Source organism: Aplidium turbinatum, chromosome 5 (genome assembly GCF_918807975.1).
Source record: "Aplidium turbinatum chromosome 5, kaAplTurb1.1, whole genome shotgun sequence".
Classification (NCBI taxonomy): Eukaryota; Metazoa; Chordata; class Ascidiacea; order Aplousobranchia; family Polyclinidae; genus Aplidium; species Aplidium turbinatum.
In genome coordinates this window covers 27,974,876-27,998,168 of record NC_137476.1, presented here as the reverse complement: position 1 = coordinate 27,998,168, position 23,293 = coordinate 27,974,876, and the positions used below count along the sequence as shown (strand labels likewise).

The following is a 23,293-nucleotide window of genomic DNA, read 5'->3' as shown; positions in this document are numbered from 1 at the left end:
CAGAGTTGTTACAGTTAAACTGTATCATGGTTGCAATCAAAGTAGTCAACTTGTAGTGTAGATACGGCATCCTACGATAGGAAATAATTTCTAATTTTAGAAGATTTGGTCTTGAAGCCACGGGTAGAAACAAATCATTAAACTTCTGATTGTTTCTTAAAGAAGTATTAAGGTTCAGTGCATAGGTTGTTATAAAAAAGACAATTTTAAGTTAACGTTTTTTAAACTGCATCGTGAAGTAGATTACGGTATATCTAATGTTGATAGAATGGGTAAAGACAAGCAACGACTACTCAGCGATGATACAGAAGAATACAATACTTTCTACTCTGAAAGGTTTGGTTTTGTGTGTTGCAATCAGAGGTGGGCAATAGCGCGCTACTTCTGTAGCGCCTCTACGAACGCACTTTTTTTGATAGCGGTAGCGCCGCTACATTTTTGCTGGAGTAACGGCTTCAGCAGTGGCGCTACTTTTTTCCGATTTATTTTCTTTCAGTAGCACTCCCGCTACTTTCCAATTTAAAGTGAAAAAATTACTTGTTTTTGAAGATTTTTTATGGAAACACTGGCGTAGTCAAGTGGAGAGGCCTTTTTTCACACAGAAGCAAATTTATGAGCTTTCCCAGTAGCGAGGTCAAATGTCCGTTGATTAAGTACAACATCTCCATTCCTTCTTGTGCTGCGGTGGAGAAATTTTTCTTGGTTGGAAAAGACGTGCTGAAGTCAAGCGGGCAGGACCCAATGACTCACATTTTGAAATAGTTGTGTTTTTGAAATATACATAAAAACATTTCACCTAGAAAGTGTTTTCTATAACAACGTTGAAATGGCAGTGTAAGCGAATGATGTCATTTGTTTTCAAGGTCATTTTGACGTCACATGATACTTGAATAGTTTTTCCGGTGTCAGTTTGACAAAAGTAAATGGAAGAGTAGCTGTAGCGTGCGCTATTTTTGATCCGAGTAGCGGTAGCGAGATACTTTTTATCGACTGGTAACGGGTAGCGGTAGAGCGCGCTACTTTTGGTCCAAGTAGTTGTAGCGGGAGCGGGCTACTTTCAAAGTAGTGGATGCCCAGTTGCCCACCTCTGGTTGTCATGCATTCTTAGGTGGTGACGGTTACATCAATCTCGTTTCTCAAATTAAAGGTAGGGACGACCAAGTGAAGGGGGCTTGCTATTAAATGACGGATTAATGGAATAAAAACAACAAAGAAATGGCTGATTGTATCCGCAACGTCTTGCAAGACAGACACACACACAATTATCAGTGATAATATCAGTGATAATATCAGTGATAATATCAGTGATAATATCAGTGATAATATCAGTGACAATATCAGTGATAATATCAGTGATATCAGTGATGATTGTGCATGTGTGTCTTATCACCATCATCAAACAACGATTGCGGCTAAAGTCTTTGTAGGCCTAGAAAAAAAATTGCAAAAATGATACCTTCTGAAAATATTTCTCAGTTCTATTCGTACTTATACTGTTAGTTCTCATAAAAAAATGATACGATTTTTATCTCGTGTTGAGTCACTTGTAACAATGATTTTTCTTTTCTATGCTCATTTAATGTGGTATGATTTTTTAGCCCAAAAGACTTGGAAACGAACAATGGAAATAGAAGTGAAGCTAATGAATCGTTGAAGTCTGTCGATGATTCAGATTCAAATGTGTCTTTCTTTGCTTTGGTAAGTTTGTAACAGTTTGAGTTGGGAAACTTGCAACAGAAGTGTTTACACCATGATGCTGACCAAATCTTGTATTGCTAGGAGCTATATAATTGAAGTTAAGTTCTAACTCAGCTACAGAATAGCCTATCAAGTCTCATAAGCATACTCTCCTAAGATGCAATTTTTCCATCATCTGCGCTCACGTTATATTGTAGCAATAGAAGATTCTTTGGAGGACTATTTTCAAATCTGTATTGCTAGTAATGCTAATTTTTACTTTTTTTTCAGTTTAGATTCGCTGATGCTTATGATATCATTTTGATGTTGATTGGGACGATAGGTGCACTGGGCAGTGGAGCTTCCATACCAGTTTTGTTTCTTTTCTACGGCCAGATATCTGACGCATTCACAAATTTTGGTCGTTACAAGACGTGCAATTTCAACTATACCATCTGCTTAGAGGAAAACTTTACTTCTGTTAACTCGGTGTAAGTTTAGCTACTTTAAACAGATTTGTTTTAATTTTAAATAGGAGGTTTAGGCTACATTGCATATTGAACTTTGTGCTTAAAATTTCTGGAAGTTCACAAATGAATGACGAAAGAAACCTTTTTTTGTTAAAGTTTTTATAACATTGCAAAATTTCAAACTCGATCGTACATACAGAGCTATCAGAAATTATGATAACACTTGATAACGCAGCAATGGCGAGTGGTTAGCGCGTTGGGCTCACAGTCGAAAGCCTGCATGTTCGACTCCAGCCACCCGCACTTGCTGTTGTTTGTCTAGGCAAGAAACTTTACGATAATTGCCTCAACCCAGTGATCGATTTCGAGTAATGGGTAGTACCAAATTGAAGTCATAAGTAAAGTAGATAACCGGAAACAGACATTGCCGTCGGCTGCAGCGTGGGTCAGGTGTACGTCGGAAAGCGTACACCGATGCATAGCGCTCAAGCCCGCAATGCAGGATAAAGATAAACAAACAAACACTTCATGTTTTACTTTTGTTGAGTTCAGGAACAGAATTTTAGAAACCTTGCATGTTCACTTGTTCAGCAGAATCTAATTCAATGTTTTTTTTTATATAAAATTTCATTGTGCCGCTTGTAAATTAGGAGATTAAAATCTGAGACACAGACAGAGAGACAATCAGCTAATCTTTTTCAGACAGTGAGAATTTGGGCTTTCACATTTATATCAGCTTAGTCACAATAAAGAACAATTAGTGTTCTTTATTCTGACTATGCTGATATAAACGTGACAGCTTAGTCACAATAAAGAACACTAATTGTTCTTTATTATGACTTAATTATTAAACCTTAATAAAAGTGCATCAACACATTCTTTTGAACAATTTGCCTTTATTAATTCCAAGATTTTGTTCATAATAAAGCCTACTGCATATTATGTTCTGGAATAAAGTTTGGTTAGTTGAATCGAAATGAATTAATGAAATTTTTCTTCAAGTAACAGAAACTGATTCGCTTTATCCCAGACAATGGAATTTGACAGTTGACGTCACGAAGGATTCCTTCGGGAAAGAAAGCATGGAGATAATTTACAACTTCCTGTACGCCGGATGCGCTGTTTTTGTAGCATCTGGAATTGAAATGTTTTGTTGGTCTCTGCAAGCCAACAGGTAGCGAGGACTTCAACTTAGTTACTGTAACAGTAGGCTACTACAATATTTCAATTCGTAACCAAGTATCACTGTAAAATTGATAAATATTGCTGTTACGAATTCCATATGGAAAACGTTGTCGTATGTTCAAGTGTGTTGGTTCAGTTGGTTGGTTGGTTTTGAATCTTTATTCTCCGACTGACAAAGCCTTGATTGGTTATTCCTGGTAGTTTCGCATACTTGTAGAGGCTCTTAACGCAGTGCTGGTTATCGAGATTGGTAGAGTGAAGTTTTCCGACTGTTGAAGTGTTGTTGCCGGAAAATTATTCCAGTCACTAGGTGCTGCTGAATGGAGAGCAGTCCTTAACGTGCATTGCTCAAGCGGACACCCCGAGAGTCGAACTTGCGCCGTTTGATCTTGAGCCGGACGCGTAACCACTGAGCTAACGGGGCGGTTTGCCAAATGCCAGCTGGACTAAGCAAGCAAATCAAATTCTTTTATCAAAAACAAAAAGGACAGAAGTGTATGATAGAGGAATTGGGTTATAGGTGAATTGTTCGTAAACAATTGTTCGTAAACAGTTGTTCGTAAAATTAATTCTTCGTAAAACAATTCTTCGTAAATCATTTCTTCGTATACATCAATTGTTCCTATAGTGAATTGTTCGTAAACAGGTGCTAGGTCAAATGTTTGTGAACAATTTTTTAGTTGTTACTCAGGGGCGCCGAAAGCGGGAGGGGGGGGGGGGCAGGGGGAGCATCATGGAGGGACAGAGGGCAACGGTGCCCTTTTAAAGTCATGTAAGCTACTGCACATTTTGCAATATAACAATTTCTGCTATTCGCTTTTAGCCTAATTATAACACAGGCCAACAAAATTTTTTTAGCACAAATAAAGGTGAGAGTTATTTTAAAGTATTTCAAGGCCCCTGATTCCGAAAATGCACTTAGTTTTTTCAAATTGGCTCTAGTTTTCGAGATATTCCACAATAAAAATATTTTTGAAATCGTTAATCAAAAGCTTTCAATCAAATGCTCAAAATAATACTCACAGCACAAATTCTGCAATACAGTAGGTTACATCATTATAACATAGCATGATGTCCTTCTTTGTATACCGGACACTTGTATCATTACTCGATAGTGAGCTGATAGATGAGCATTATTGCAATATCTTATCTTAAAAGTTTAAAAAAAAATTGGCCTTTCAGCAACAAAAGTGTCCTTTTTCATAATCCTGCCCCTCCAGTCAAAAATTGTTTCGGCGCCCCTGTTGTTACTCGTGCAGGACATTTCCTTTGAAAATGCTTAAATTTCCAATAAGTAGTTTCTTGCCCTTGTGCGGTGCACTATAATCTTTGTAAAGGTGGCCACCATACAAAAGTTTTGGATTTCCTTTTTCGCTGCCATTGTGAATCAGGGACTCTACACTCTGTCTGGTCTGCTCGTCTACAGCACGTCACATCTAGCACATCTCTATCATATACGCTACCCTAATTAATTGTTTGTAAAGAATTGTAACTGTTTTACGAACAATTAGTATTACGGTCAATTGCACGCACAAAGAAATGCTTTACGAAGAATTGTGTTACGAAGAATTAACTTTACGAACGATTGTTTACGAACAATTGTTTTACGAACAACTGTTTACGAAAAAAACGTCGGACACCAGGAATTGGTCGTGACGGAACTGTTACGTCATTGCTAAGTTGGCATTCACGTAGTATTATTGCAGACAAGAGAAAAGAATTCGCATCGCGTACTTGAAAGCGATCCTCCGCCAAGAAATTGCATTCCATGATTCTAAATCAGCTGGAGAACTCAACACAAGTTTAACAAGGTGAGACAAAGCTCACGCGATATCTTTTAACTTCTTCTTATTTAAAAAAAATGGTTATGAAGATAAGAACTACCACAGCACTACCGTATCATAGCCGATGCGACCTTTGACGAACTAGATGCTCAGTTCGTAAATTCTTCCAATGTTTCCTTTGTCGTGCAGTGTTCCAAAGTGTTCTTGGTTGGCTGATTGATGTATTTCGTTGAAAATGAGATACAAAGTAGAAAAGAACAGCCGCAGACAATCGTGAAGTTGGAATTGACAACAAAGTCGTATTTATTTTCTATAAAAACTAAATAATGCTATTAAAAAATTAAGAGCCTTAAATGTAGATCCTAAACTCATGTTCAGCATACGTTTCGAAAACTAAACTGTCTTGTTCTTCATTGTTAAAAATGTAGCATTTCCACTACACTGCTGCATAAATTTCTTCGGCAATGATTTTATTACCTAAACAGAAAGAGCTGGGCAATATTACAATATTTAACATTATAACAAACAAAAATAAAATAAAGCTAACGTTTTCGGCTACACATATAGCCCTTATCAAGACTAAAAGAAAAATATTACATTGTATAAAAAGTGCTTGAAAAACATCATCATCATCATTAAGTTCCTTCTTCTCGTCGAGGGTTGGAGGCAATGAGGCGCCAAGTTTCTCTGTTATGGTCTGACTCTGATTTGATACAAGATTTCATTACAATTTCAAATATTTCTTCATCATAACACCTTTTTTTTATCACTAACATACATTTGTTTCGTTTCAGTGAGTTACTAAAGATTCGTCAAGGGCTTGGTGAGAAAGCTTCCTTGTTTGTAAGATATCTCTCCGGTGCGATATTATGCTTGGTCATCGCTTTCTTTTTCTCGTGGAAAGTATCTTTGGTTGCTTTAGCCGTTTGCCCAGCTGTAATGATCACATCTATGCTAAGTGTGACGGTGAGACAAACATCATCTAGCAGCCTAGCCTACTATTTGTAGCCACAATTTTTTTTTTGTTATGGTTTATCCTAGAGTTACAAAAAAATATACTACGAAAATTATCAATTAGGTCAATTGACCCTTGGGATTAATATGAAGAGAATGTTTGGAAGTTCCTTCAGTTTTTCGTAGAAATCCTTTAATCCAGTTTTAGTGTATTTTCTAGTGGCTTTATGCTTAAGTAGTTGAGCATACGCAGTAGCAATGTCTTTCATTTGAGTCACTCTTTGCTAGACTCAATTCTTTCAATCGTGTTGTTGTGGAAATAGTGCGGTCATTTAGAGATTATTTTAGCAGCTTGCAAAGCTTTATGGAAGGCAGAGAAGCTGTGATTGCAAATTCATGTTAGTCAATTACCTTATTGAACCATAAACAGACTAAACAAAATAACTTTATCGGGTTCGACATGTTTTATAATAAAGAGATATATAATTATACATAGCTGCAGACAGTGCACACCGTTTCGACCTCCCGGTCTCATCAGTGCAGTAGTTACACCGGAATAATGGCCATGGAGATGTATACCTCCATGTGACATTTTCCCATTTGTGGTACCTAAACAGTAACCAAAAATGGTACTACTGCCAACCTTGCCAAAGTGCTCAAACTGCAAGCAGTGAGCTTTGCGCAAGGCATAGCAATATAACTTAATTAAAAAAATCAACACAAATGTTTTTGACACGTAGGCTACTTGTGTCCTAATCAGGAATCACTTTAATCTGCAATATAAGGTTAAGGTGAGTCCCATACTTGAATCCAAGAATCTGGGGATGAGAAGATAAGGTTCTCATTATACTAAGGCACTAACGAGAGTAGGGTGGCCAGTTTCTTTCTTTCCGCTGCCCTTCCTTCAGCAATTACGCCCATCCAATTTATTACACCTTGGGTAGAGGTGAGCGGTGTTTTGACAACTACCAGCATAAGCGAGAGTCGAACCAGAATTGTATGATTGGAAAGCGAGTGCCTTACCCGCTGCGCCATCCCACCGACCATTCCACTGCAATATACTGTACATAAAATAAAAATTAAAAGATAAGTCTGACTATGCACTATAACTGTGTCTGTATCTGAATACAACTGCATGCAATATAACTATAACTGAAAGATTCTAAATGATTTTAGTCATCTTGATCAAATAATTCTCAAATTAGCACTTATAGCACTGAAGATATAAAACTGATTTATAGTTCTCAATATGAAAACAGTATCCTGTAGTTTTTGAAACGTTTGCTAAACATGACTACAGTATCTACATTTTAGGATCTTTATTTTTGTTTCTGAGGTTATGATACTTTTTCTATGACGTCAGATGTTTAACTCCGCTGTTCCACTGCATCAAGGTGTCCTCCACCTACGCGAAGAAAGAACAGTCGGCATACGCGAAAGCTGGAGCGATCGCGGAGGAAGCGATATCCTCCATTCGGACTGTAGTGGCTTTCGGATGCCAACACAAAGAAGTAGACAGGTCGGTAGATTGAAAGAAAACATTGATTCAACATCAGCAAATTTGTTCTGATGTTGTTGTTGTGTGTGTACAAGAAGTTAGTGATTGACAGTTCTTTAGATAGCACAGATTAAAGGGATTTTTTAATGGTGCAAATAAAATTTTACTTTTTTCAGGGTATAGGCTAGACTACAAATAATTTTTACGACAAATTTTGTGTTATTGCTATTAAACGTTTATGTGCTGTAAATGTACTTTTTAAGCCACTTTGCCACATGGAATTAATATCGATAATCCAACTTGATTAGCCAATAAAGAATAGATTTTACGTGTAATTGCAGATGGTGTCATGATACAAAACAATCAAGGTATTATGCAAGAACAATGTGGCCAAATGTGACCTTAAAGTATATTTTTATTACCGCAATTACATTATTTAAAGCAGGGGTGTGCGAACGTGCAGCACAGCTGGGCAAAATACACATAACCAGCTTGGTCCGCTGGCTACAACTGTGACAAGAAATGAGAGGAAAACAAATAAGCAGCCTCAACCTACGCAAAGTGCGGTAGTATACCATCAGCACTGTCAAAACTAGGTTATATCCTTGAAAGGAACAATTCTGCTTTACTGTCAAATGCTCGTACTTGCGTTCACTGAAAATATCTATTGCTCAATATACAGTAGGCCTATTATGACAAATGTGCGCGCAATAAATAACGACCACGCTGCTATCAGTCTTTATTGTGCGAAGTGTGATTTTTGAGACTCTAACTTCACTCCTACTCCATAAAATCAGACTCCACTACAATCCGATTCCAAACAAATTTAATCATTTTAGACTCCGAATCCGATCCACTTCAAAATCAAATTATAAGTTAAAGTGAAGCTAGCCAATGGGCATTGAGCAGATTATAATACGAAATAGACTAGTTCAGGGTGAAAATATCTTTGTTAACTACGTTTTTTGTGGCCCCACACTTATAAGCATTACCACAAGGTTGAAAATCGTGGTTGAAAAGGTTGAAAAACTTTTTTTTTCTTTTACAAACAAAACCATATGGGATTTCCTGGATTTATCCAGAATTTAAAGTCGATAAACCAAATTACGAATTCACTCTACTTCGAAACTTTTGTTAAAAATGAAATTCCAAACTCACTCCATTTTCTGAAAATCGGGAAAACTCCGGTTCCACTCCACTCCACTTCATACTCAACTCTAGAACACTAGTTAAACTTGTCGGTTTGCTAAACAAAAAATAATGTTTACTAAACGTTGCAAATTTGAGACATAAATGAAATTCGTCTAGCAGGGCCCAACGTTACTTAAAATCCCGATCTTTTGGCGGCCAAAAAGTTGAAGTTCGAGGGTAACATTTGGCACGCGGGCCACGGTTTGCACACCCCCTGACTTAAAGTTACTGACTAATTAATTACTTAAATTTTGTTGCTATTTTCTGGATGTTAAATGGGAAGAGACTAAAAATGTTTAAAAAAAGAAAGATTTAAATATTTGAATTAAAAGAACTTTTGTTGTTTTTTCCTTGCCTCAAAAAGGTATTCCAACCAGTTAGGAGAAGCAAGAGGTGTAGGAATACGTCGCGGTCTCCTGACTGGATTCTTAATCGGATTCATGTACTTGGCATGGATGTCCCTTTATGGTATTTGCTTCTGGTATGGAATTACATTGATCATAGCAGGAGAAATAACAATTGGAGCAGTCGTGATTGTTGTCTTTGAAATCCTCTTAGGAGCGTGGATGCTTGGAGCGGTGAGACGAAGCTATTCAATATCAATATAGCCTATTATTTGAAAACTAATTGATTGCGTGACCGTGTGGTAAGATTCCGAAAACGGCATTCAGAAAGGTGCCGGTTCGTCACCGCTCAAGAGCGTGCAGGTGTGTCTTTGGCAAGACACTTAAAGGCATGCTTGAAGGTGGACACGAAGTTTGACTTTCTTGCTTTTCCGTCCACTTAATCTAAATCTTCAACCACAGGGCGTAAGTCTGGATAAGAAAAAAGCCCAGCTGGAACCTAATTCATAATGTTCATAACGTCTTCGAGAATGATGGTCTTTGCATAAACGCTAACAATGAGACCATGACTATTGACTAACCAGCCCAGAATAACGAAGCATTAGCACACTTTCAGCGTGTATCGATCATAATTTATGTTAACTGTTTGTTGTTAATCAAAAATTTAAGTTTTTATATGCCTACATGATGGCAGCAGCACAACTCATGTCATGATCATATTGTTGTCCAGGCTTGCAGCTATTTTGACGTCGCATCTGAGGCGATTGCAGCCGCATCGAAAGTATTCAAAGTCATTGACAGGGTACCAGAAATCGACATCTTTTCAGAGGAGGGCAGCGACCCTTCTGATCTCAGCGGTGATATCACGTTTAATAACGTGCGGTTTAGCTATCCAACACGACCAGACAAAAAGGTGGGCAAGAACTACAAAAAAAATGCTTCAAGCGCAATAGCTACAATAGATCACAGTAGTTTATAACTAATCCTTCCTACAAATAATCTGTTATTTTCAGTTTTAAACAAAAACCCATAAGTTAGCCTGATAAATTCTTATGATGCTTCTGATCAACTCACTTTTTTTCTATTCAGGTTTTAGAAGGGGTTTGGCTTACTGTTCCAGAAGGCCGCACGATGGCGCTGGTTGGTGAGAGTGGTGCAGGAAAGAGCACAGTCGTTCAGCTGCTTCAACGGTTCTATGACGTTGAAGTGAGTGTGCTGCATCAATTTACATTTTTGAAGTAGAGTAATTTACTCGATGAAGGAATCGTCTCCATGTGATGATCTCAAAATTTTCACAATTGACTTCGATGAATCGCAAATTTATGACACAACATTTTAGTTCAGTTTCTCCTTCATACCTAAATAATAATTGAACAGTTTTTCGAACTTGCTTTTATGTTTTATCTGTAATATGTGGTGTTGATCGTTTGTTTCTTAATGTTGCTTTGATGTTGCTATCCAGCGTTAATAGTCGGTAGTGTCCATGATTGACCTCAATCTCTAAAAATCTAACTTACTTGCCATTAATAGCATATAGCAATTAGAACTGCAAAGCATTCATGTTGGATGGTATGATGGGAACTTTGAGGGTTTTATTTTCTTTAACCGTAATATTGTTTTTTAGAACGGTTTCATTTCTCTGAACGGGAAAAAAATAAAATCTTTCAATCTTCGAAAGTTGCGTCAAATAATTGGAGTCGTCTCACAAGAGCCTGTTCTTTTCGCTACAACGATTGCAGAAAACATCCGCTGGGGGAGAGATGGCGTAACTGACGAGGAAATAGTCGAAGCAGCAAAACAAGCAAATGCTTATGACTTCATAATGAAAATGCCACAAGTAAGGGGTGGTTGTATTAGCTGTTGTTTCATAAGTTCAATTTCACCCAATCGTCGCTAGATCCAGAAGGTTGGTGTCCGACATATTCCAATTAAACCTTCAACCATGCAGTAGATCTGAATTGATACGCCAGCTTAACCCATTAAAAGCCGCCACAAGTTCCCGTTGCTCTTTTTAGGAAATATTTCAGCCACAAAGTTGTATGAATTAGTTTAAAAAAATTTGATGATTTTTGCTTTTTTGATGCATTTTTTTGTTTGCCTTTTAAAAGGACACCGGCCACATAGTCAAATGTAAATCTCGCGATATCTTAACATAAGAAGGTGTTTGTTTCGGTAGAAATTTGTCAGATCTTACTTGAAGGACGTTTCAAAGTTATTGTATGAACATATTATATTCACGGTAACCATAGGCGTAGCTAGTGGGGGGGTGTCCCCCCCAGTTGGCAGTCTCCCCCTTGGTCGGAAGCTTGTGGCAGTAGAATATTTTTAAACGTAAACGAAAAAGCATAGTCAAAATCTTTTTTGAAATGGATTTGGCTCGTATTCAATTTGCTGGTTCCTACTTCACGCGTTCAGGGGTGCAAATCATGATCCGCCGCGGGCGATACAAACCATAGCGATACGCCACTGACAGTCGTCGGCTCCAGCTCGTGACCGAGCATTGGTTTCGTCATCAAATCGAATTTGGCTTTGGATGGTGATGTCATATATGGCTTTGGAGGCCAATGTATGATGGAAAAGACGTGGGCAAAAGTCACATTGTATGGAGGGTAAGGATTGTATGGAGGGAGGGACGTGGTAGTTTTAACTTTTCTAGTGTTCGTTTTTCTTGGGCTTTTTGTATCCATTTTTTTCGAAAATTTCCGTGCCTTCCTTAGATCTTTTTCTCCAGAGTAATCTGTCACTAGCAAGGTTTTCCCTTGAATCCAGATCAATGTTTGCATGGTTGAGGGAGACTTTCAGCCGATCTTTGTATCTCATTCTTGGTCTTCTGGAGGGGGGTTTCCTGTCTCTAGTTGTCCCTCCTCGTTGTTCCTTCTCATGACATGTCCTGTCCAGCGAAGGCAGTGTTGCAATATGGTGACTTCTGAACTGGGCAACCTAGCGCGATCAAGGATTGCATCTTTGGTGAGACAATCTTCCCAACGAGTGCCTAGCATTTGACCCAGTTTTCCCTGCTGAAAATTTTCAAGACGTTTGATGTCACAGCGGTATAATGTCCAGGTTTCACAAGCATAGAGAAGAGTGGATAGAACGACTGCCCGGAGGACCATAATTTTTGTGCGGATAAATATAGCATGGTTGTTGAAAACACGATGGTTAAGTCTTCCATAGGCACAATGTGCTGCTTTTACACGATGTTCAATATTCTTTGACAGTGTTACAAACAACCAAAAAAATGTGGCCATGTGGCCGGTGTCCTTTTAAAAGGCAACAATAAATATAAAGCAAAATAAACAAATAAAAGAAGCAAAACCTTACACAAATTAGAGTGTAGTAGGAAGCACAATATTACAGAGTGTCAAACTATGAAGAAACATAATTCATATCTATTACCAATAGGCAATAAAACATGCATGTTCCTCCTCACTTCACTTTATCGGGCTCTTCTCATTTTTCAACAATTTTCAAACTTTCACAAAATTCAGAAAAAGTACGTTGTTTGCAAATATTTATCAACACCTTCCACAACAGACCCTAAACAACTACTAGCAAGTCCAATATGATTCAATCAAAATAAGATGATGCAATACTGATGCATTCAAAACGATGTCCTTTTAAAAGGACACCGGCCATGAATGGGTTAATACCTGTCGGGAGTGGGATGGGTGATTGCATCTGTAGCCTATAAGAGTTTTGCGGTCTTATCATCGCCCATTCGACCCTGAAAATAAATATCTACTTATTTGTAGCCTATCAACTGCGATGTAGGCTAATAAGACTTTCCATCTTTTGCAAGTTTATCTACAAAAACCCCAAGTTCTTAAGAGCCTACAGTAAGGTAATGTTTTTTTTTTAATTGGCAACCCCAAATACATATTCTGTATAGTCGATATACATGTACATGGTAAGGCAAATGAATACAATTTCGGGATTATATTGCTTGAAAAAAGCAATGTTTTAATTTGCGCTAGACAGTATTACAAGAGATTTGAAGTTCTTTGCAAATAAATCTTTGCTGATTTTTAACGAAGATAAAAACAAATCAATCAAAACTTCTTGGAAAACGTAATGTTCTAAAAACCTAATGTTCAACAATGTTCAAGAAACAAAAATCAAACGTATTTTTTGGGAACTTGTAGCAACTGGCCTTGCTACTAGCTATGCTAATAGGCTCAGTTCAGTAAAGGTTCAGTTTTTTGGCTACTTCCTTGACTCATGTATGATTTCTTAGCTTTAGCTCGGAGAAGGTTTATCTTCCTCGTTCTGAAAGCATCTCCTGTTGAAAAAATCAATTATGCAATAATGAACAAAGTATCGAATACGAAATGCAATTATTTCTCAAACCTAAAATATTTTATTAGTAAGTTAATTGAAGGCCTATCATAATCAAATTTGGTTGATGATAATATTGATCTTGGAATTTTATAGAAATTTGAGACATTAGTTGGAGAAGGAGGGGGACACATGAGCGGGGGACAGAAGCAAAGAATCGCCATCGCGAGAGCAATCGCTAGAAATCCAAAGATCTTACTCCTGGATGAAGCAACATCTGCTTTGGACACAGAGAGTGAATCAATTGTACAAGCAGCGTTGGAGAAAGCATCAGCAGGTAAAATACATCTTTTAGAATCATCTTCTCAGAGTTCCACGACGCAGTTTCAAGGTGATTCATCAATAAATTCTTCCATCACAGATCGTACCACAATTGTCATCGCTCATCGGTTATCCACTATACGAAATGCTGACAAAATAATTGCATTCCAAGAGGGTAAAGTCATGGAGGCAGGATCTCACAATGAACTTCTCCAGATCGAAAATGGAGTTTATTCTAAACTTGTAAAAATGCAACAAAAAGTATCTCCAAGTAATTTGAAAAATCTTGAAAACAACCACGACAGAGAAAAAAAAGTTTTTTTGGAAGTTGAGAAAAGTGGTGAGATTCATTCTTTTGAAAGCATGATTGTTTATTCGTGTATAAAACATATTCTATGTCCACATAACTTGCTATAGCCTATATGATTTGCTTTAGAGTTATGAGGGTAGAAAGGATAATGCTTATATTTTGAAATGGATCAGATTAAATCTGAGTCATGGTAGTGAAGAAGCAATTAGCTAACTCAATGCACAAAAGAGTAAGTAGACTACAATAGAGTTGAGATATTATTTTGTTGACTCATAAGCAAACCAACACAATACCTAGTGGAAGGAATAGCTCACAGACAACAACACTTTAAAATAACTATGGAAACTTCACTACCTATGTAAATTGTAAATCTATGGAAACAACTATGGAAACAACTATGTAAATCTTGGTAACAACCGGCCCTGCATCAGTGGTTCCAAGTATGGGAACATGTCAAGAATAAACTCTCAAAGCCGTGATAGCTTAGTTGGTTAGCGCGTGACTTCGTGAACGAAGAAGCTTCAAGATCAAGCGGCGTTAGTTCGACTCTTGGGGTGTGCGCTTGAGCAACGCATTCTAAGGACTGCTCTCCATTCAGCGGCACCTAATGGAAGGAATAATTCCCCGCCAACAAGACTTCAAAAATTGGAAATTTCGCTCTGTCAATCTCAGTAACCGGCCCTGCGTCAAAAGCCTCTACAAGTATAGGCCTACGAAACTGCCAGGAATAACCTATCAAGGCTTTGTCAGTCCGAAGATAAAGATTCAAAACCAACCAACCAAAGGCTTTGTTAGTCCGAGAATATAGATTCAAAAACAAAACAAACCAATACAACACAGCAAATCATGACAAAAAAAACAAAAAAAAAAACAAAAAAAAAAACAGAACAAACATGGGAGCGTTTTCGGCTATAGGTTAACCTAAATTGTTTTCAATTGATTGTTAAAGAAAAGGTAAATTATTGAAAGCATTGAGATGTTATTGACTTCGTTTTGTGACACAGTAATGCTGTGGTATTGTTTAGGTTTAGCTTCTTGTAGTATTAAACATTGTGAAAATCCAGCGTTTACGTGATCATTATGTATCAATAAATACTTCAATAATTTCATCAGACTTCTTAACTAACCCGTTTGCTAAAATGGAAAACTCCCCAAAGCCAATTAAAGATAAAAGCATCAGAAATGAAAAGGAAAATGAAGAAAAAGAAATCCTTCCCAAAGCATCCTTCTTCAGAATTCTGCAACTGAATAGATCAGAATGGGGCTATATTGCAGGTAAATCAAGCTTGTGTTTCTAACTACTTTCACTAAAAATCCACAACTCATTTTGACTTATTTCATGACCACCAGCCGATTCAGTAAATAACTTTTTTTATTTTGAAAAAAAAAACTTCTTACTTTCAGGAGGGTGCTTCTTTTCACTCCTGTCTGGTATTGGGGATCCTGTGAGTGCGATTATCATTGGCCAAGCATTTGCTATCTTTTCGCTCACAGATGCCAGTCAACAAGAGATGGAGGCAAGCTTCGTTGGACTGGCGTTCTTTCTACTCGGAGTCGTTGTGTTCGTTGGATTTGTTTGTGAGGTCAATATTATTCTCTATCACGCGCATACCTGTTTTTTGAATGTTTAGCAAAAAATGGGTCATGAGCGATCCCTAAAAAACTCCACTTTTACGGTATCATCAGTTGCCCTGATTCGGATCTTTCTGTAAATGAATCATCTTTCCTAAACTAGCTTTTCATTGTCGTGCAAATAATCTGTCTGACTGGGAGCATTGAAACACTTTTCATTTGAGGTCTTTCTATCATATTTAGTTGCTAGTTTTAAGGCCTAGAAGACTGCAGAGACCAACCTTTTAGTGCTCTCAACGTATCATGTTCCGCTATATCGTAAATTTATCTTCTACTTGTTTGTCACAAATTAGGAAAAAATTGTATGACCAAATTTAGCATGATCCCCGAGAGCAGTTGTAATTTTTTTAAAACGACTTAAGCTTTTCGGAAACCACTTAAATTTTCAGCTTAGTAGATACATAATGGACAATGCAGGTATATTTTTAACATGGTATACCTGATTAAACGTTCCTTAATCAATCTTAGGCGACACTTTTCACCAAGTCTGGCGTGGAATTAACTGCTCGGCTTCGACGAAATGCGCTCAGTGCATTGTTACGTCAGGACATTTCCTATTTTGATGATCCAAGTCACAGCACTGGTGCTCTTTGTGCTCGATTGTCGACTGACGCCCTGCGCGTTCAAGGGTGCACAGGAGTGAGGCTGGGAACAGTCATGAAGAACCTTTCCACGTTAGGTAAGGATGAGATGTGGGATTTGATTGTGAAACAAAGTCGTTTGATAACATACGTCAAATTGATAATAAACAATTATCACCCAGAGTGACAAAGAAGGAATGCATCACACTGAAGGCCACGTGTGGCTTAACCTCGTTCTACTTGGATTTATTTCAGTCATTGCCTTGGGGATTGGATTTGCGTATGGTTGGAAACTTTGTTTAGTCACAATTGCCTTCATTCCCTTCATGGTATTAGGAGGTGTCATTGAGGGGAAGACCTTGGAAAACAATGGAAATGAAGAACAGTATGTGGAAGCTGCAGGTAATCTACTTTGAATCGTTTGTAATGAAAACAGATAAACCATTGAAAGATAAAAGTTATATTTAAACGAGAAGTATGCCGTTGTGCTTTAAAAAATTGTCGTAATTTGCAAAAAAAATATATATATATAGCAAGTAAGGCTATTGGTTGCCATGTACGATTATTATCAATGTTTCTTTTCTTCATGAAGATGACAAAATTGATGTTACTGTGTGATTTAAATGTGATTTTAAAATGTCCATTCTACTAGACATCGGCTACCTACGGTAGGCCTACAACAACAGAAGTCATTTAATAAACTACACATAAAAAAAACTGCTATAATTAACTGCTATAAGTAGCCCACACGTCATTTATGCTTCTTTATGAATTCAAATATAATCTTTGAATTCATCAGGGCATATCGCGATGGAAGCCGTGAAGAACATCAGAACGGTCGCCTCTATGACTAAAGAGCAAAAAATGCTACAAGTCTACACCGAGAAACTTTATCAATCTCCAAGGTATTTGCTTTACACTTTCACAATGTAACCTAAATTCCAGCCGCAATGTAGCCAACTGTTATCACCACTGGTTTCATGGCTGTGGGAAGAACTATGATACGGTTCGATACCGCTCATAAGCATGCGCCTATATCTAGTCGTCTATGGATGGATAGCAATGGGCAAGTGTGAAAGTGAACAGAAATATTGACTTTCTTGCTTTCCAATATTACTTAATCTAAACCCAGACAGCAAATCAGTATTTTTTTTACATTGATGATATGTGTGTGTGTCTGTATGTACATCAAATATAGTTTTTACTTTTTAAAACCTCTACAGCCTGTTTGACCCTAAAAGGGGGATGATCAGAAAATCGATCCTTATTCAAATCTTTACAGTATATATTCCACCATTCCTAGGCCTATTTTTTTCTGACAATAGCTCCAGAAGAGAGTCAGACAAAAACCAGCAGCTTCGAGGTAACATGAGAAACATTATACTCGCAGTTTTTAAATCTTGTACGACCACTCCTCATAAAGCAAAAAAATGGATTGGTTAATTGGTAACGTAGTGCTACAAAAAGGAAAAATTGTGGTGATGAAAACATTCAACTTTTGTTTACAGGAAACTGTTTTGGAAATCCTTCGCAACGGCTGCAGGCTTCGGTTTCTCACAAGCCGTCATGCTTTTTGCTTTTGCAGCGACTTTCCGACTTGCTATTCATTTGGTCCTGGTTGGAGAGATGGAGTACAATCACGTGTTCGTGTAAGTCCCTTAGTGATTTTCGTCCGTGCGTTGAAACAGATACTAAACAATAGTGGTGTTTAAATAGAACAAGTAGCATTGTCAGCGGGATCCAAGCGATACTTTTGGATTTTGGACCGGGGTGATTTTAAGGCCCGTACCCTCTCCAAGAGACCCAAGAATTTAAAGAAACTACGGCGTATTTTTGGATATAGTGAATTTTTTTGATCAATGTCTTGATTTGGAGCCCAAGGATTGCATTTATACCGGACACAAATTATCCTCTCAACGGCCCTGTGTGATGCAATACAATCAGGCCTCTACCAGATTCGCGACTTCACACTAATCATTTTCGCATTCCAGAGTTCTTATAGCGATCGAGTTTGGAGCGATGGCAATTGCACAGAACAGCACGTTTGCCCCTGACTATCAAGAAGCAAAGATGTCGGCTCAGAGAATGTTTGCACTCTTTGATCGCGTTCCAACGATGGATGCCTACAGCAATGACGGACTATCACCGGTATGTGATGATACATGGATCACTGAATCCATGTATTACTAAATCAGATCTCTAATTCAGTGATCCATGTAGGCTATGATACGTGGAACGTTGCATTCGCGTGACTCACGCTTTCCAGAATTGTAAAGAATAGCCTATTTACTCATCTATCTATGTGAGAAAATTATTTCCATTATTGATTCATCTTACATTAGAAATTAGAATCAACAACCTACCGTACCAATCTTGCAGTTGAGTGACGTAGGTTTATCAGAAATGTAAACCAGCTCAAACGATTTTAAGTGGTGTGTCTGAAAGATAACAAGTTGGATTATTCACAGCATTAATAACTAAAACGTTTTAAAGTCGTCAAGAAACTATTAAATCAGCTTTTGCATGAGAAACTAAGCTAACTTTTCAATTGCTTCCAGTCGCATTGCAACGGACGAATATCTTTTAACTCTGTCGCATTCTCTTACCCAACTCGACCTAACGTGGCAGTATTACGTCATATGGACCTAATGGTGACGCCAGGACAGACGTTGGCTTTGGTTGGTCAGTCTGGGGGTGGGAAGTCCACAACAATGCAACTCATTGAGAGGTTCTACGACCCCCAGAACGGACAAGTGGTGAGCTGTGTAACATCTATCAGCTGACTAATTTCTATCTACATTTCTCTTGTGTGAATTTCCATTCAGGTTATTCGACTACTTTAATGAAAAAACAAAAATGAGAACAAAATGCTTTCACGGAAACATTTAAGTTACACAGAATGTTGTATTCCCATGAATTTGTATAAACTTTCAGAGTTTAGACGGAACCGACTTTTCGAAGCTCAACATTAGCTGGCTACGTCAACAGATGGGTTTGGTGTCACAAGAGCCTGTTTTATTCGATCAAACCATCGCAGAAAACATTAGGTGGGTCACAATTAGCTAATTGGAAAACGCGTCACAATGGTTTTGAATATGAGAATTTTTACCCTCGAACTAAGAAAGCCTCTCTAAAAGCTTAATCCTGGCAGTTTCGCATAGGCAACTAATGGAGGCTTTGAACTACTGACGCAAGCTCAGTTACCGAGATTGATTGAATGAAGTTCCCACTTGTTGAAGTGTTGCCGTTTGTAATTTTTTTTATACACTAGGTGCAGCTAAATAAAAAGCAGTAGGCGGCTGGAAATGAGTTGCTCAAGCGCACACTAGACACTTAAAGCAGAACTGCTTGATCTTGCGGTTTCTTCATACACAAAGTGGGCGCTTAAGCAACTAAGCTATTGTAACAGTTTCGGTATTCCAACACTGACTGATAATAATTCGTTTAATTTGTAGGTATGGAGATTGCACAAGAACGCCTTCTGACAAAGAGGTGGAAGCCGCCGCTAGGAGCGCCAACATTCATAACTTCATTGACTCGTTACCAGAAGTAGGGCGATGACATAATTCGGTTATTTTTGTGATAAAAAATTATGTTTTAATTCAAATACTCGCTTTCCAATTATGAAATTACTTGATGACTGACGTCATTAAATTTAACGTCGCTTACGAAGGCGTGAAAACTGCCGGTAGCAATGCTAACGTTCACAGTTTCATTGACTCGCTGCCAGAAGTATGCGATGATGCAATTCGATTGATAGTTGTTGTGATAAAATTGTGTTTTAATGAAACACTGGCTTTTGAATTATTACGTCACTTCCAGGGTTACTCAACAAGAGTTGGAGCTAAAGGAGGTCAGTTGTCAGGAGGACAGAAGCAAAGAGTCGCCATCGCGCGAGCTCTTTTAAGAAATCCAAAAATCCTTCTTCTTGACGAAGCAACATCCGCACTGGATGCAGAGAGTGAAAGGGTGGGAATGTCAGATGTATACAATTTTAAGATCCATCAAATTTAAACCTTTACACCTATAAACTGCAATTTTAAATTTTCACTACCGTGGAGTGTCGGTGAAATCAAACAGCAAGATGTGTGCACCCATGCTTAATTCGATCGCAATCATGCGACCCTGCTTAAAAACCTAGTAGGCTAAAGCTGGATTTTATAAACCTGCCCATCTTTACTGAGGGGCAGGGGCGCCGGAATAGTTTTTGACTAAGGGGTGGAGGATAATGAAAAAAGGGCACTTTTATTGTTGAAAGGCCAATTTTTAAGATCAGATATAGCAATAATGCTCATCCATCAGCTCATCATTGAGTAAGGATACAACTATACAAGTGTCCGGTATACAAAGAACAATGGCAAGGAAGCGCATCATGCTATGTTATAATAATGTAGGCTAACCTACTGTGATACAGAATTTTGTGTCGTGAATATTATTTTGAGGCAGAAATGTAAGATTATAATTAGGCTAAAAGCGAATAGCTAAAATTGTTATATCGTATTGCAAAATTTGCAGTAGCTTCTATGATCTTAAAAGGGCACCATTGCCCTCTTTCTTTCCCATCTGCAGAAAAATTGAGGGCAGGGGGGCATCTGCTTCCCTGCCACCACGCTTCTGGCGCCCCTGCTGAGAGGTCAATTTCTTTGCTTGCGTTTGATAATAAAAACATTTAAAATTTGATCAAGTGGAAAGAAAACCCTCATCTCATCAGTAGGCGTAGTTGCAATACACTTAATTAACAAATAGCTTGATAAATTGTTAAAACATACCGTACAACTGCAATGCAATTGTTATCTACAGTGGTATTACTTTTCAATTGTTTTAAAAATATTTGTGGTTTTATAGTTATCACACGATGGTAAATTCGTTGTGTCTATGACTTCCAACTTCTATGGCATTTGGTCAAGAGCTTCTACATTTTCTTATTGGAGTCCCTTTGCGATGTACCCAAGTGTGTCGATTCGACACTGCTCAAAACAGGCTGCTGTGTCTTTGGCAAGACACCTAAGGACATGCTAGAGGGGAGAAACAAAGATCGGCTCCCTTGTCTGTTCTTTTACTAAGTATAAGTTTTTACCAAGCGGATATTAGCCTTGTTTCTGCTGTTATTATGACGTTATCCATTACTGCTTTTCTAATGATTGTTTTTTCTAGACTGTGCAAGACGCTTTGGAATTCGCTAAAAAAGGAAGAACGAGCATCATTATCGCTCATCGGCTTTCCACAGTGAGGAATGTAGATCAGATAGCTGTAATTGATAATGGAGTGGTGGTGGAGGTTGGAACGCATGATGAGCTCATAGCTTTGAAAGGAGCATATTTTAGGTTGGTCTATAACTATCTGAGTTTATGTAACTAAAGTCATTTACCTGAAGTGTCTCTTCGGATTTGTTATGTCTTTACATTTCTCTTGTAACTTTTTTTCTTTTAAATCGCAAAAACAAAACTGTTCAAGAACTTTTGCCAAAGAATTTATTGAAATATTAATGCTCACCATCATCATCGGCCCTTTCTGAATAAGGCCTCGGCTACCGTGATTCTCTACAACGATGGATCGTCCATTGTTTTTATTAAATTGAAATTTCAAAGCGTGGACGTCCCCGGTGCCTCTGACCAGGAAGTCGGGGCGACTTGGCTGGAGGCCATCATTACCGAATGTTCAACTCCGCACTTGCGATAGACATGCCCGATAAACGTCTTTTGGCTTTTAATAAAATTTCTTATGAAGACGCTAGAGGTACATCCGGAGCGTCTTCACATTTCTTTGTAATTATCAATCCAGTTTGTTCCCATCACTCTCCGCATGAACCAACTTTCAGCACTGTTAATTACTTTTTCTATCTGTGAACATATAGTAGGCTACAGGATTCACAGCCATATAAACCAACAGAACTGACCAAACGTACGCCTGTAAAATTCGTATTTTAGTGTTCATAGATTGGGTTAGATTTCATTGTTTTGGCTATTTTGATAAAAGCTTAATTGTTTGGATTGGTTTTCGATATGCAGGAGGTTTTCGTTCCGCAACTTTTTTAGCAAAGGAAATAATTCTATTAATAAACTGCCAAAAATTAATTAAAAATATTAATGGTAGCTTACAGTTATGCAAGAAAACATGATTGGAATTCAGCTTAGAGCGATGTCTGAAATTAACTGTTATTAACTATATTTACTTCACACGTCGCAGCTTGGTCAACGCCCAGTTGTTCGAAGATGACCAGCCATTCTCCACTTGATGGTCAATTATGTTCCCCACCACGCGATAACTCAAAACGCTGTCTCATGTGGAAGCGTATCATCCATCGATACATTATCCAATCAGACGCAAGCAGTGAAATTATCCAACTTCAGTTTTGGGACAATTTTCTCTACGCTGCTGAACAATGAAACGTTCATTGAAGTTGTTCTTTTTTATCTTTATTTACTGTATGTTATTCTTAGATTGTTTTTTATAAACTCCACCTGGGCACGATAAACCAGGATTTCAGTAGCCTATAAACTTCTCAAATCAGACTTCATGGAACAAACAAATTGTTTTTGTCGCAATTCTGGTTTGTCACTGAATTGTTTTGTACTTTTTTTAAAACAACTTGTAAATATATACGAAGCACATGTCAGGTTTAAATCTACACTACACCCAGGGCTGGATTTCAGCCGGAGCGGTCCGGAGCGCCGCTCCGGAAGCTCGATCAAAAAATTGACTTCTCCGGAACGGCGTTCCGGAAGCTCAAATATTTTATACTCTTATTATGCTTTGCCCTGTTCAGTAAAAGTATATCCATAATTCTTGATGAGTCCAACACGTTAAATCGGGTATTCACTCTGATAATATATCTTCGTACCAGTCTTGACGGAAGCGAACCTGTGAATGTATTTGTCTTGTTGAGCTCTCTAGTCTTACTGGGAATGGCATCTTTGATTCCCTGAAGAGCTGCCTGAAATCATATGGCATGTCTACAACATTTTTATCTTCTTGTTTGATTGGTGTTGTAGCCTATGTGATGGCGCGGCTGTGCTGATAGGTCGCAAAAGTGGTGTGGCAAAATGGCTTCGTGATGAATTTCCAGACATT

General features: G+C 38.0%; 1 protein-coding gene across 1 annotated transcript; it reads left to right on the top strand.

The window, feature by feature from the left end:
• Positions 1-268: 268 nt before the first annotated feature.
• Positions 269-22,580, top strand: LOC145771090 (phosphatidylcholine translocator ABCB4-like). The gene is made up of 26 exons (XM_082582831.1): positions 269-336; positions 1,599-1,698; positions 1,969-2,168; positions 3,178-3,321; positions 5,039-5,143; positions 5,911-6,082; positions 7,465-7,589; positions 9,124-9,337; positions 9,834-10,016; positions 10,193-10,309; positions 10,728-10,940; positions 13,535-13,715; positions 13,800-13,970; positions 15,123-15,284; positions 15,414-15,592; positions 16,110-16,320; positions 16,478-16,624; positions 17,022-17,127; positions 17,731-17,871; positions 18,214-18,370; positions 18,781-18,978; positions 19,157-19,269; positions 19,678-19,771; positions 20,045-20,191; positions 21,377-21,546; positions 22,409-22,580. The coding sequence occupies exons 1-26, from the start codon at positions 269-271 to the stop codon at positions 22,455-22,457; spliced, it is 3,867 nt and encodes a 1,288-aa protein (XP_082438957.1). The 3' UTR covers positions 22,458-22,580.
• The last annotated feature ends 713 nt before the right edge of the window (positions 22,581-23,293 follow it).